Genomic DNA, 12,972 nt, shown 5'->3' with positions numbered 1-12,972 from the left:
TGTTGTTTTTTTCGGAATGAAAATGAAAAACGCGAAAGAATAATTCTTTGTAAAAAAAAGTTTGAAAGAAAAGTTCTTTTTTTTATTTATAGAAGCGTACACAAAAGACAGCGACTGATGGACTTAATGAGGGTTGACAAAAGAACTTTGATAGGGCGAACTCAGAGAGACACAGGTGCTAAGTGCCAGATTTATAAGGTAAGGAATCGTGCTCACCCCTCGCTGGAATTTGCAGCGCTAGAATGGGCGCAACGCTTCTATCTTGCGAGTTGCGCATAGTTCAGGCACAGACACACAAACAGAAACAGTCCAGCACAACAACTGTAAAAAGAAGAAGCCGCGCTGAGTCGCTGAGTTACCCGCGACTCCGCGCTGGGAAGCCCCCGCGGGCGCAAGGACTCCCTTTTTTACGCCGTGGGAAAAAGAAACACTCTCTAGTCACAGTAACTAAATCAGATCATTACTGTCGTTTGAACTTTCACGTGACGAGTGTCAACTTATTCATCCTGACACTTAGGCTTGAAAATAAATTAAGTCGTTTTACTAATTTTATCTTTGAAATTGACTAATAATTTTTTTGATCAAATGATACTAAATATCATTTGTAAAAATATTAATTTTCATTTTTTTATTTATTAGTTTAAAAATAATTTTGATATTTTTTTTTCTTCAGTCATTTTCAAAATAAATTGATGCAATTCTACAGTGGATTTTACCTCCAAGAGTTTGGCAAATTCTTGAGCCAAGTTTTTTCGAAGTGCAAGCGCGTAGAAGAGAGTTACAGTAAGAGTGTTCGACGGCGTGAATGAAGCGGCGAGCGCGTGTCATTCTATTCGTTTAGAGCGCGTTTAGAATTTTCAGCGGGTTCCATTACGCGTTACGAATTTACCAGCCCCAGCTCGCGCCACCTGACCCGAGTACTCCACCGAACGCCACCAGCACCACACCGCAGCCGCCGCCACTCTCGCTTGCTCCAGTCAGTTTACGTTACGAAACACAACAACCAAAGATGCACTCCATCATCTTCAAATAACTACTTTCAAAAAGCGCTTTCTATCTCTCCACAACAGTCAATTTTAGAAAATTCTACCCTTCATTGAAAAATTACAGGATCAACCCTTTTTTATTCATTTTTTTAATTTAAGGGTATCTCTTCGAAAAGGCAAAAAAGACGTAATAATGATTCACACTCTTTTCGATAAAATTTTTAACTAAAAACATTAAGGGTATCCCAACAAATTTCTAAAAAGATTAACTTACAATTTTCAAGTTTTTTGATTAAGGGTATACCTTCAAAAAAGCCGAAATGAAACAATATCGATTCGCTTTGAATACAGCGTGTTTTTGGTCTAAAAACTTAAGGATATCTCCGTAATATTCGCTATTTTCGCACGTAAGTTTAAAACGAAGAAGACAATTAATAACTATGTTTTGGCGAAAAACAAGAAACTCTCGACACTTATAGAGATGTCACTAAAAATAAACAACGTGTCGTAATCTAAGACGGTAGATTTTGGCAATGCATGATGTCTATTTCCCGCTTTTGATAAATTGCTTTATGAAAATGAAAATGGATCGAGTTTTCGATAAGTTTCGCTGCATTTTGCACAAGGAGCTACTGGTCGGAGATCGTAATGAGCTTTATTCTAGTGCCGGAGCTGCTGGCACAAGTCCAAAGCCGGACAAGTTTGGCGCTTCTCCAACCCGTTCAGATCCACTGGCCGAGATCCAACTCATCAGACGCCTTCTAAAACGCACCGGTTGATTGAGAAACGTCGTCTATGAAATTTTCTCTATCTAGTGACTAGAGTCTAGTCTCTAATAAATGGTGATTTTAAACTAGAAAAACTATAGCATTTTCAATACGATATTCTCAAGCCAGAGATAAGAACAAGATCGAACTAAATTTAGCGCGTTCAATCTGATAAAAATTTCTAGTGCGGAAAGATATTTATCGATGTCAATAAATGCATGAAAACCATCGTGGTTCAAACATTTTACTTGAAAAATGAAACTTGAAAATTTGAAAGTAATGCTCTGTACTCCCGACTGACCGAACAATTATAAAAATGAATGAGTGTATAAGAGAGAATTGAAATAAATGTAAAAATAAAATAGTGTTGTTGTTGAGGCCATGGCTTTCGATGAAAATATAGAATTTCTGTAATAGACCTTGTCATCATATCATTTTTATCCAACAAACCTGTGCTGTCATCCATGTGAAAGCATTAAGATAACTTTAGAGTCTAAAGTTTAGACTGAATTAATTTTCTTCAAAGGAACACTTATTAAGCTGGTATATGCACTTTGATTCGTATAGTTGTAGATACCCTTAAGATGTTGGATCAGCATGATCTGACAGATAACTATGAATCATAGTCTATGATGTTAAGAAAATGAAGAAATAAACCAATTTGCGCGTAAATTTGGGAATTTTTCAAACAAAAACGCAAATCTTAGAAAAACAAAGGGAAAATTGGGATGGATAAGTTGTAAAGAAGTGTCGTCTAAAAGTGCGATAATGCGAGTGAGCGGTTCGCAAGTAGAAGCCGCGGACTAGCTACTTGCGGCTGCGTTTAAAATCGGCGGAAAGAAAAATCAGCGCAGCTCCTGTCAATTTCGAATCTCTAAACCGCTTCTAATTAGACACGTGTTTCACCTTACATCTCACTTCGTAATTAGAAGCTGCCCCAAAATCAAAAATCAAAGTAAAAATTCATTATAAAATCGCTCAAAAAAATCAATTCTTTTTGTTTCTACATCAATTTTCGTAATGTCAGAATCAAGGGATTTACAAAGAGCGTCTTTATTTTAAGGGTGTAGACCTCATTACCAGTATTTCTTTTATCTTATTTATTTGAGAATTAAAATAGTGATACCCTTATTTATTTGTGAAAATTGCTTTTAAATTTTATTTCAAAGTCTTTGTAATAAAAGGTTTTTTGGCTGTATAGGGTTTTAAGGGTGTATACTTCGTAAACAATATTTCGTATTTTTGAATTTATTCAGAAATAACACCCGTAAATTTTCTGGTAAAACGAATTTTCTCAGAACTAATTTGAATTATAAAAAGATAGGATTTTTATTCGTTTCAGTCTTAAGGGTGTAGACTTCATTAATTGGTGTTTTTAATTTTACCAAAAAAAGCGTCAAAATATTTAAAAAAAACGATCAAATAAGGGTTTCGCTATGTTAAATTTCGAGGAAAATAAAAGATGAAGAATATTAAACGACAATAAGGTAGGGCTACCCCCTTAATCTAAGAAATCAGAAAGAAGCTTTTCTTCGGATTCGGAGATTTTCGGAAGCGCGAAAATGTTCAATAAAGAATTAAACTTGCTTTGCTTGATGAGTGTGTTTGGTACGGAAGTGGATGGAAATGCACGTTAGAAAATGTTCGACGAAATGGAACGGGCCAACGTTGCGAGCGCGGCGAGAGAGTGGCGCGGCGAAGGGTGTAGTACATTTAGAACTCCAGCTCGGCGCGCGCCTTCTAACGTGGCGCTCTAAACGTTCTTTAAGCCGCGGTGTGGTGGCGCCTTCCGCAGCAAAATCGAGATTGTGCAAGACACCACACCGCCGCCTCACGTCACACAATCGCCTAGCACCTCCGCCAGACACCACATCTCCCCAACGACACTTCAACAAGACATATCCGCCAAGATCACTTGCGCTTCATCGCGCGGGAAGTATGCAATTAGCCTGGCCCAAAAACCAGGATTCGACCAAAATCCGAATCCTGGCCCCCCGAGCCAGGATTAGCTATAATTTTTCTAGCCTGGCCCCTGGGGCCAGGATTCGTCTAAAATTCCCAATCCTGGCCCCGGCGGCCAGGATTCACCTGAATGAAGAAACTCTTTTACTTATCAAGGTTGCGATATAATTTTATTGACAGAACTATTCTATCTCCTAACCAAAAGAGACCGGGGAGTGCGCTTCGCGCCTGGATTTCAGTAAACTCCAGGATTGACCAAGACTCAAGGAAATACTTGGTATGGAAAGCCATATTTAATTTTGTAAATTAAGAAAAATCCTAGTGCCCCTTACCACGGGGCTTCGCCCCTTAGGTCCTAAAATGCCGGGGTCTAGTCTAGGGTTACTTAGGGTTACCTTCAGTAACCCTAACTAACCCTAGCCTATCCCCCTCGGGTGAAACTGTTCTGTCATTTTGCGAGGTGCCCCTAACCCTAACCACAAAATTAAGCCAATCATTAATTACAGCCAATAATTAATTTGATTTATTAATTAATGGGCAAAACCTTCGAGAGAATCGAGAGAAGCGAGTGTAAATTGACTCTACCAGCCGCCGTGGCCAGGATTGGGAATTCTAGACGAATCCTGGCCCCAGGGGCCAGGCTAGAAAAATTTAAGCGAATCCTGGCTCGGGGGGCCAGGATTCGGATTTTTGTCGAATCCTGGTTCTGGGGCCAGGATTCGGATTTTTGTCGAATCCTGGTTCTGGGGCCAGGCTAATTGCAACCTTCCATCGCGCGCTCTTTTAAATTGCACAAAATATTTATTTTATTTACTATTATAGGATCAACGCTCGGCAAATTGTGTAGGAACGTTGGTAAGCCAGGGTCTTGAAAGTTTTCTAGTGAATTACTCGATGTTATGGCTATTTCGGATGGTTACTTCAAATTTCAGCTTTTACAATACCAAGATAATGGTCTGAGCTTTTTGTCGAGAAAATAAAATAAGGGTCTCACTATGTTAACTTTGGAAGAAAATCCAGCACGAAAATTTTGATTCTTGATGTCCAATCAACCTAAATTATTTATACTATTTTTAGTTAAAATTTTCAAAGAAAAACTCTTAGTTTTCTTGATTTTAAATCAAGTATATTTTGTCGAGGACTTACAGTAAAACTGTAGTCTAAAATATCCGTCGCCAATGTTTACGAATAAATCAGAGTGAGAAGATCTTCATCTTGAAATGTTATTGAAAGAATAAATGGTGCGAGGCTCGCTTTCGGCCACGTATGAGCGAAGAGCGCAATATTTTGGAAAGATTGAATAACGTTCGAAATTATCGCACTCACACGAGCATGTCGAACAAATTTCTCATTTTTTCTCGTCTGTTGGCAAAATCTTAAATCACGACATTTTTGATGAATTCATCAGAAAAGCACTGAGTTGGAATCAAGGAAGACTATTCCTTTTCTTCGATTTCTTTCGAAAGTTATTCTCAATAAAGTCGAATTAACTACTTCTTGGCTCGGCAGCCTGAGTAGAAAACCTGAGTCAGGGTTTTAAAAGAGTAAAATTAAAAGCCGCGTAGCGGCTTTTTCTAAAAACGAAGCCGCAAAGCGGCTTCGCCAAAGTTACCAAATCAATCAATTATTGTAACTAGCGAAGCCGCCTTGCGGCTTCTTACCAAAAAAGCCGCTACGCGGCTTTTCAGTTTACTCTTTTAGAACCCTGACTCAGGTTTTCTTCTCAGGTTGTCGAGCCCAGAACTCCGTTTCCTTGAAAAATTGCCAGAAAAGCTCCGGATGGCGCTTTCTTCGTCCTTGAATGCTGAGTTTGATAACGAGTCTTTATCAAAAAGTAAAAGGGTTAGCTGGATTGATTAGGGAACGTGTTGAAAAGCACGTTCTATTTGGCGCGTTGCTGCGCCATCGTGAAGTTAGTTAAATCCATTAGAAGGAGCTTCACATTTGCGCAATGTTCAACTTCGCGAGCGGTGGTGGTGCTGGTGGAGGCGCTCGCGGCAGCCCCTCCAGAGCGCCATCAAAACTGAATTAGAGTCGGTTCATGGAACTCTGGATTCGTGGAACTCAGAACATTTTACTTCACAGCACGGCGAAAAGCAACAAGAAGAAAAAAACGTGAAAATCGAAAACTTTTGTATTTTATAAAAAAGAAAAAAAATAAGAAACGACGCAGACAGAGACCCTAAAACACAAAAAAAACACAGAGAATGTCCTTGTTGAATCTGCTCGGACAGTCGCGCCTTCTCCAGCAGCAGGGCGCGCAGATGCCCTTTCCGGTAAGACTAAAAAAGTAAAAGACCGTTTTTCCAATGCTCAATTCCAGGGCATGAACAACTTCCAGCTCCAGAGCATGAACATGGCTCTTCAGCAGCAGCAACAGAGCCAACAGCCGCAGCAGCCCCCACTCAACCAGCCGAAAGGGATCGTCTCTGACAAACCCTACGTGTGCGACATTTGCGGCCGGGGCTACTCCTACTTGGCCAGCTTGGAGCAACACAAGGTAAGAAAGAAAAAACAAAAACGATCATCCCCTATCTTCCGCGGCGCCTTCTAAATTACTCCACCGCGCTTTACTGGCGCTGGGTTGCGCAAGGCAGCGCGCACCACCGCGATTACCACACTAGCGATTATGCAACGCTGCTTTCTATTTTCTAATCGCTCATCTCTAGGCCTGTCACCGCGCCGACCACCAGCACCAGTGCCAAGGCTGCGGACGCCTCTTCAAGACCAAAGACGAGCTCGAGAAGCACAAGCTCACCCACAACACTGACGGTAAAGAACTCCTCTGTCCGATCAACCCTAATTCGGTAATCTAGGTAACGAAACCCGCCCCCACCAGTGCGAAACATGCGGACGTCGATTTACCCTCCTGGAGAACCTCCACCGCCATCAGATGATCCACACTGACGAACGGCCCTTTGGCTGCCATTACTGCCACAAGCGATTTCGACTCGCCCAGCACTTGAAAGAACACATCCGAATTCATACAGGTAACTTTTCTTTCTCCCTTTTCCTCTCTAACGAAATTTCAGGAGAGAAACCCTACAAATGCAATGTCTGCGGACGCGCTTTCTGCCAAATCTCCAACTTGAAGAGTCACCAGAAAACACACACGAAAGTCAAAGCCTTCGAATGCGACATTTGCCACAAGACCTTCCGCCGCAGCTTCACCCTCAAGCAGCACAAGCTCATCCACGAGCGCGAGAACATCTCCGGCGCCGCCGCCAAACAACCAGAGCCCAGCATCAACAACAACAACAGCGAACTCATCAAGAAAGAGCACTACGAAGTGCCAGCCGGTCTCCCATTCGTCGGACAAGGAAACGAGCCAGACGAACAAGAAGATGTCGAAATCGAGGTCTGCGACGAACACCCATCCGCCTCCGAGCTCAACTCCTGCGGCAACTCCTGTGGCAACAGCTGCGGCGAGGGTGATTCGCCATCCCAGGCCCACTCCGACTCCGGCCACGGTTCGCCAAACCACAAGTCGCTCGAGAACTCCTCCGAAGAAGAAGCCACCAACTCGGGCTCCGACGACTCCGGCGCCATTGTCGAGAAAGAAAAGCGACCAAAATTCTACCGCCCCTTCGAGGTCGACGACTCGCCAGTTTACACTCCATCCAAAAGACACAACCGCGACAATCATCTGCCAATCGACATTACTCAAACCAAACGAGTTCGAGACACCAATGGCAAAATCATCGTCTACCCAGGCATCCGCGACAATGCTAGAATCAATCCCACAAGGTAAACATTAGATTCATCGTTTTTGATTGGGTAAAACGAACAGTACTGGCTTTTGATTGGCTCGAAACTCCCGTTGGAGCCTTACTTTAAACCTTCTTGTTTATGATCTTCTTCAACTAAATCTAACTGTATATTTGTAGTGCTCTTGACGAATTACGCCAGGCCGCGGGCGGAGCAGCGCACTGGGAGAATCTGAGAAGCGAGCGAGAATACCTCTGGCGACGACTCGGTAGAGCATCTTGAACATTCGCACTTGCCTCCTTCGCGAGCATGTGCAGTTGCGACAGTATTGCTAACTGTAGATTTAGGGCGAGGACAAGAAAGCAGTCCGGCAGTGCACGCGCAGGGAGTCGCCGCCAACGGCAGTGGCGATTCTGACATGGTGCCCGTGGTCGAGTGGCGACCCGTCGTCGTCGGCTACCGAAGCCTGAAGGACGGATCCGTCAACCGCGAAAACGCCGAGCAACTGATGAAGCACTCGCTCTTCAACCCGATGGCCTTCCCCAGCCAGCAATAAATTGAATCAAAGCAAAAAGACCCTACAAGACACGCCAGCGCCCAAATACGCAGTCTCCGCAAACAACAAAGTTACCATAGATCGAGCCAATGATCGATCAGGTAAACGCCAATCCACTTCTGTACAGACCTAAGAACACACAACCGCGAACCACCATTACTACTATCTGCTGAAGATGCGCACTCTGCTTGCGATACTTTCTGTAAAAAAACACTATCTTTTCTGTATTATACTTACTTTTTTTTTCGAATACATTTTGCGAAACGTCATTTTCGTTGTTTTTGAAATCATGGAAGAGAGCAAAATCGGTTGTTTTGAAATCAGTAGTTTTTTAAATTCCAGTAAAATCAGCTTCAATAGAACTTACTTAGCTCGAATTCGTTTGAAAGTCGAATTAGTATGTTTTCAAGTTTTAGAGTTGTCTCTAGAATTGTTGTCGTTATCAGGCCTTTTTTACCAGAGCTGATCAGTTCCCGAACTTTTCGGGTCCGCGCGACAACCAAATTTAGGTAAGTTCTTGACGTTTTTGCAATCAAGGAAGAGTTTCTTTTTGTAACCGAATATTTTTAGTGAGAAACGACTCGGCTGTTCGAAAGCATCGGCCCCAGAGTTTCTGGACATTCCGATGCTCAAAAAGAGAGCAATCAACTTCAAAAGAAAGAAAACTTCCAGATATTGGGATACTGAGGCGATTCCTGAATAAAATCAATTTCAATAAACTATATCCACCATTATCTCGCGCCAGATTTTGAAAGGATCGAAAATGCACTTTTCAAAATCTTCTTTGTCAATTTTTTGTCTTATTTTCTTGCAGTTTCCAGATGAGAACGTTCTGTAGTAAGTTATTTTAGGAAGGGTATTTGTCATATTTGAATTGAAGAGGAATTTATTTGAACATGCATTGAGGGAAATGGATTGAGTGAACTAAGAACTTGATCAGAAAAGAGAACGGTCAGGAAAAAAGAATTTAGAGTTTTGAGTAGACCCAGTTTCGTACTTTCATTTGAGTAGCAGGAGCGTACGATATACATCTAAGTCGAGCTTGGACGAGACCTGAATGGAATAAAATAAACATGTATCTAAAAATATTTTCGGCAAACCTTGCCAGGGTTTTGGTCCTGCTCCAACGATAGGGTGGTTCTCGACTTCTTCGCCGTTGATGAGCCAGACCTGTTTGTAAGAATTGTCGCTAGTTTTGGTTTGAACGAACTCGATCAAGTTCCAGTCGTCGAATTTGAGACTGAATAATTCACAATAATAATTTATAATTAAAGAAACTCGTACCTCTTATTCGTAGTGGTGCTTTTGTGACCTCCTTTTCCGGGTTTATCTCTGGTGAGGTTGATGTGGGAGTTATTTGGGCTTTCGTAAATTGACCACCAATAGCCAGTGGCTCCAGGGAACTCGTCGTTCAACGAAGCAACCGTTTTCCATCCTGTAAATATGAATTTCAGAGCTGCCGCAAATAAGGTTTTTTACCTCGTGAGTAAGATGGTTTCCAGAAAACTTCGATCGACACTTTGTATTGATCGAGGGCTCTCATGATTTTCAAGATAGGCGCATCGACGTCAGGACTGTGCTCTTTTCGAAGAACAATGACAGGTTTTTTACTTGAAAAATTGAAAAATTTAAAATACGTTTGGCTAGGTTAAGACTCACTTTACATCTTTAAATCGAATAACTCCGGATTTGGCATCAGCAGCTTCTTCGATGCAATCAGGATCGTTAGGGTCGCATTCGCCAGTGAGAGCGCATGCTCCATTAGCACAGTCAGCATTAGCTGATTTGGCATCTTTCGCATTGCACTTTGGATCGCTCGGGTCGCAAGATGGCTCGGGCTTCGCTGCTGGTGGCGCTTTTTCATCTTCGACAACTGCGACGCCTCCCCAAGCCATATCTCGGAATTCGGCGTTATTCCAACTGTTCCACTGAATCGAAAGAGTATCCTCTCCGTCCACTTCTACGTAAAGCGGATCCGAGTTGTTTGCGTTGGCCCCAACTCTGACCCAAACCCATTTTCCTGGGACAAAGTCGACTTCGTCGTACTTGACGTAGCCTCTCCCGAGAGTTTTGTTTGTTGTCCAAGATAATACGAAAATTGAGGGCTTCACGTTGTTGATGTTGATGGCGTCGTTGATTTTCATCTTGTAATAGATCTGGCCTCTGGTCTTTTTGACATCGAGTTTGACGGCCATGTAGATATCCTTGACTCTGCTTATTTGAAGCTTCTCGTAACCGACTGTATCGTCGTGCTCCCACTTGATCAAACCGTCTCTCATATATCTGGCTCCTACTTTGTCCTTTATCTCACATAATGTTGAGGAAGTCATAACTCGGTCTTTAAGCGGGTTCTCCTTGAATCCGTTATGGATGGCGTTGCAAGAGGGATCTCCGGGAGCACATGTAGCTGGCGCTGGATCATTTTTAGCAGAGCACCCTGCTCCAGCATCAGTTGATTCAGCTTTAGGGCGAGGTGCATCTTCAGGAAAGGCTTTTTTCACTGCAGCAGTCAAAGATTCTAAGCTTCGAGATCTCATTCCATGGTCACCGACCTTTTCGCCGTCTTTGAAGATGAACAGCGATGGAAAGTATCGGAGGCCGGTCTTGCTGATTACCTCGCACAACGCTCCGCTGTATTTTGAACAGTCCAAAGAACCAATGTTGGTCAGATATCCTTCAGCACGTAGATTGTCAGCAAGAGTTTCCCAATCAGGAGCCATTTGCTTGCAGGGTGGACAGTAAGGCGAGTACATCTTGACGAACCAGTTGCCAGATGAGATTTGCTGGAAGAAACTTTCCGCTTGCAAATTGATCGATCCAGATACGGGAGCAACGGCGTCCGCTTTGAACTCAGCAGCAGCTTTTTCCGCTTCTTTGGCGTCCTTCTCCTTTTGAGCGGCTTCTTTTGCAAGCATTTTCGCGCATTTTTGCGCCTGGCGTTTCTCGCGATTGCATTCCCTACGTGCTAACCTCTCAGCCTTGAGCTCTTCCTCAGACTTTTGCGGCGCTGCTGGCGGAGCGGATGGAGCGCTAGCGAGTGCCTTGACATTAGCGGCGAAGTATCCAGCATTGGTGATGTTGCCAGCGGGGAAATATCGGCATAAAACTAAAGAAAAATGATGGTCTTCTATCAACTTAGTCATTTTTTACCGAACATCTTGCCTTTCGGAGACACGGCGATTCCGAAGCCGACTTTCGTCGTCTTCGCCCAAACAGCCTGGGTGAAATGGCCGATCGCGCAACCTGCAGGATCGATCTTTTTTTGAGTTGCATAGTCGTAGTTCTTGATCTCCTTGTACCAGCTTGTCAACGCATTTACACCGTTTTTTTTGTACGCATCAGCGTTGTTGTAGTTTCCACCCCAAGAGCAGTAGAGGTTCTCGCCGCTGCGCTGGTAACTAATAATAGTTCAATTGATAGTACGCTTTAAATTTTATTACGGCGAGTCCATAAACATATCCAAGTGGTCGAATATATCATTCTGCGCGAGATAATCGACGGCCTTTTGCGCTTGCTCCGTGAGGATGTTGCAGAGCTTCAGGGGGTTTGTGTCCTCGTGAAGAGCTCGTTTTTCATTGTGAGCGTCGAGACAGGCGACAGCGGCCTCATCTCTCCATTGCTGGACCTCGTTGACATACGATGCGGAAAAATCTCCTCCAGTACCGACATTTTGAAGAATATCTTTTAGCTGTCGTCCGAGATCTTCTTCCTCGTCGTAAATCTATCGTAATGAAATCAGATGGAATTCATGCTAGTTTTACTTACAGAATCATCAGTATCGTAGTCGTCCGAGTCGCTAAAATACAGCTCACTGTCCGGCATTTTTTCGCCAACTGTGGGATCGGCGACCCCCATACTATCAAAACCGAACATTTTCGATGGTTCACTAAAAGTAACGAAGAAGGTTTCGCCTGCGCTTGATTTTATACCGAATCGCCTCGCAAAAACCGTAAAAGAGCACCACCTATAATCTTCACTCTGCGTTATTTTCCGAATTACGAAATTAACTAAACTCAAAAACAATCCCATAAAACTGGCAGAAAACTAGGTTGGAAATAATATCTTTATAAAGAAAGACTGTATAAGACATGATTCTTTAGGGGACCGTTCCATAATTGGGTTAGGGTTTTGGTTAGGGTTTGGGTTAGGGTTAAATGATTCTCTTTTGACCGGAGGAGCGAAGCTTAATTCGCCATTCCGACGCATTTTTAGCGAAGTTGCCACCATCAAAAGTAAACCACGAGAAAGTTTAGCGAAAAGTATTAGTAGTAGTAATTGCCGCTCTGGAGTAACCACCAATGTCAAGTGTGTTTCAAGTAATGGTGTACCATTTATTCTCTTCCGGTCGGCACGTTAGATATTACTTTATTGATCTATTAATTTTGCGTTTTATTTACCGGGTGTCAAAGAAAATAACATCTTTGTGATGAAATTGCTCAGAAATTTATTGCGCGTTCTAGACTTAAACATTCGAACGTACTAAGCTAATCCCAATAGAGTTAATTCAAATTGATAATGCACTATGCCTCAAATAACATAAGGCTTTTGCTCGTCTTTCATTTGAAAATGCATGAAAAGCTAATCAATTTTTATCATCGTTTCTATCTCGTGATTTTATTGCTGAGAAGTAGCAAAATTATGCTGAAACGCGGTAAAATATCAAGCCTGATTCCCGGCGGACAAACTAACGACTTTTGGCTTTGAGACGACTTTTTTACTACTTTACTAAGTAAGGTCTTTGCTTTATTCTTCTTGCGCCCCAGAAAACGATGATCACGCAATCTAATATTCTGAGTCAGGATCTGAAAAATAGGTTGAAAATAGAATTATGCAAAGCTCTTTCGCGGCTTCGTTTTTAAAAGAACGCGGCTTTTTATTAAAGATCTTTCAGACCCTGACTCAGGTTTTTTTCGCAGAGGTTGCTGAGCCCAGCAAATGCATCCAGTAAAGCAATTTTTTATAGCGATAGTGCAAATTTGTCTTTGAGCTCGTC

At 42.6% G+C, this 12,972-nt stretch overlaps 2 protein-coding genes across 2 annotated transcripts; one reads left to right on the top strand and one right to left on the bottom strand.

The window, feature by feature from the left end:
* The first annotated feature begins 5,784 nt into the window (after positions 1 to 5,784).
* Positions 5,785 to 8,248, top strand: LOC145708104 (uncharacterized). Its single transcript, XM_081785727.1, has 7 exons — positions 5,785 to 5,991; positions 6,039 to 6,215; positions 6,385 to 6,487; positions 6,532 to 6,705; positions 6,748 to 7,462; positions 7,603 to 7,691; positions 7,771 to 8,248. Exons 1-7 carry the CDS (start codon positions 5,923 to 5,925, stop codon positions 7,977 to 7,979), a joined length of 1,536 nt encoding a protein of 511 aa, XP_081641853.1. The 5' UTR covers positions 5,785 to 5,922; the 3' UTR covers positions 7,980 to 8,248.
* A 698-nt stretch (positions 8,249 to 8,946) lies between these two features.
* LOC145709351 (uncharacterized) lies at positions 8,947 to 11,856 on the bottom strand. The gene is made up of 8 exons (XM_081787032.1): positions 11,745 to 11,856; positions 11,420 to 11,700; positions 11,130 to 11,377; positions 9,639 to 11,085; positions 9,459 to 9,589; positions 9,264 to 9,414; positions 9,080 to 9,219; positions 8,947 to 9,032 (listed from the first exon to the last, which is right to left on the bottom strand). The coding sequence occupies exons 1-8, from the start codon at positions 11,850 to 11,852 to the stop codon at positions 8,947 to 8,949; spliced, it is 2,592 nt and encodes an 863-aa protein (XP_081643158.1). The 5' UTR covers positions 11,853 to 11,856.
* Positions 11,857 to 12,972: the final 1,116 nt, after the last annotated feature.

Source organism: Oikopleura dioica, chromosome XSR (genome assembly GCF_907165135.1).
Source record: "Oikopleura dioica chromosome XSR, OKI2018_I68_1.0, whole genome shotgun sequence".
In the NCBI taxonomy this organism is placed as follows: domain Eukaryota; kingdom Metazoa; phylum Chordata; class Appendicularia; order Copelata; family Oikopleuridae; genus Oikopleura; species Oikopleura dioica.
Note: the sequence above shows the minus strand (reverse complement) of the source record. Positions and strands in the feature narration are given on the sequence as shown.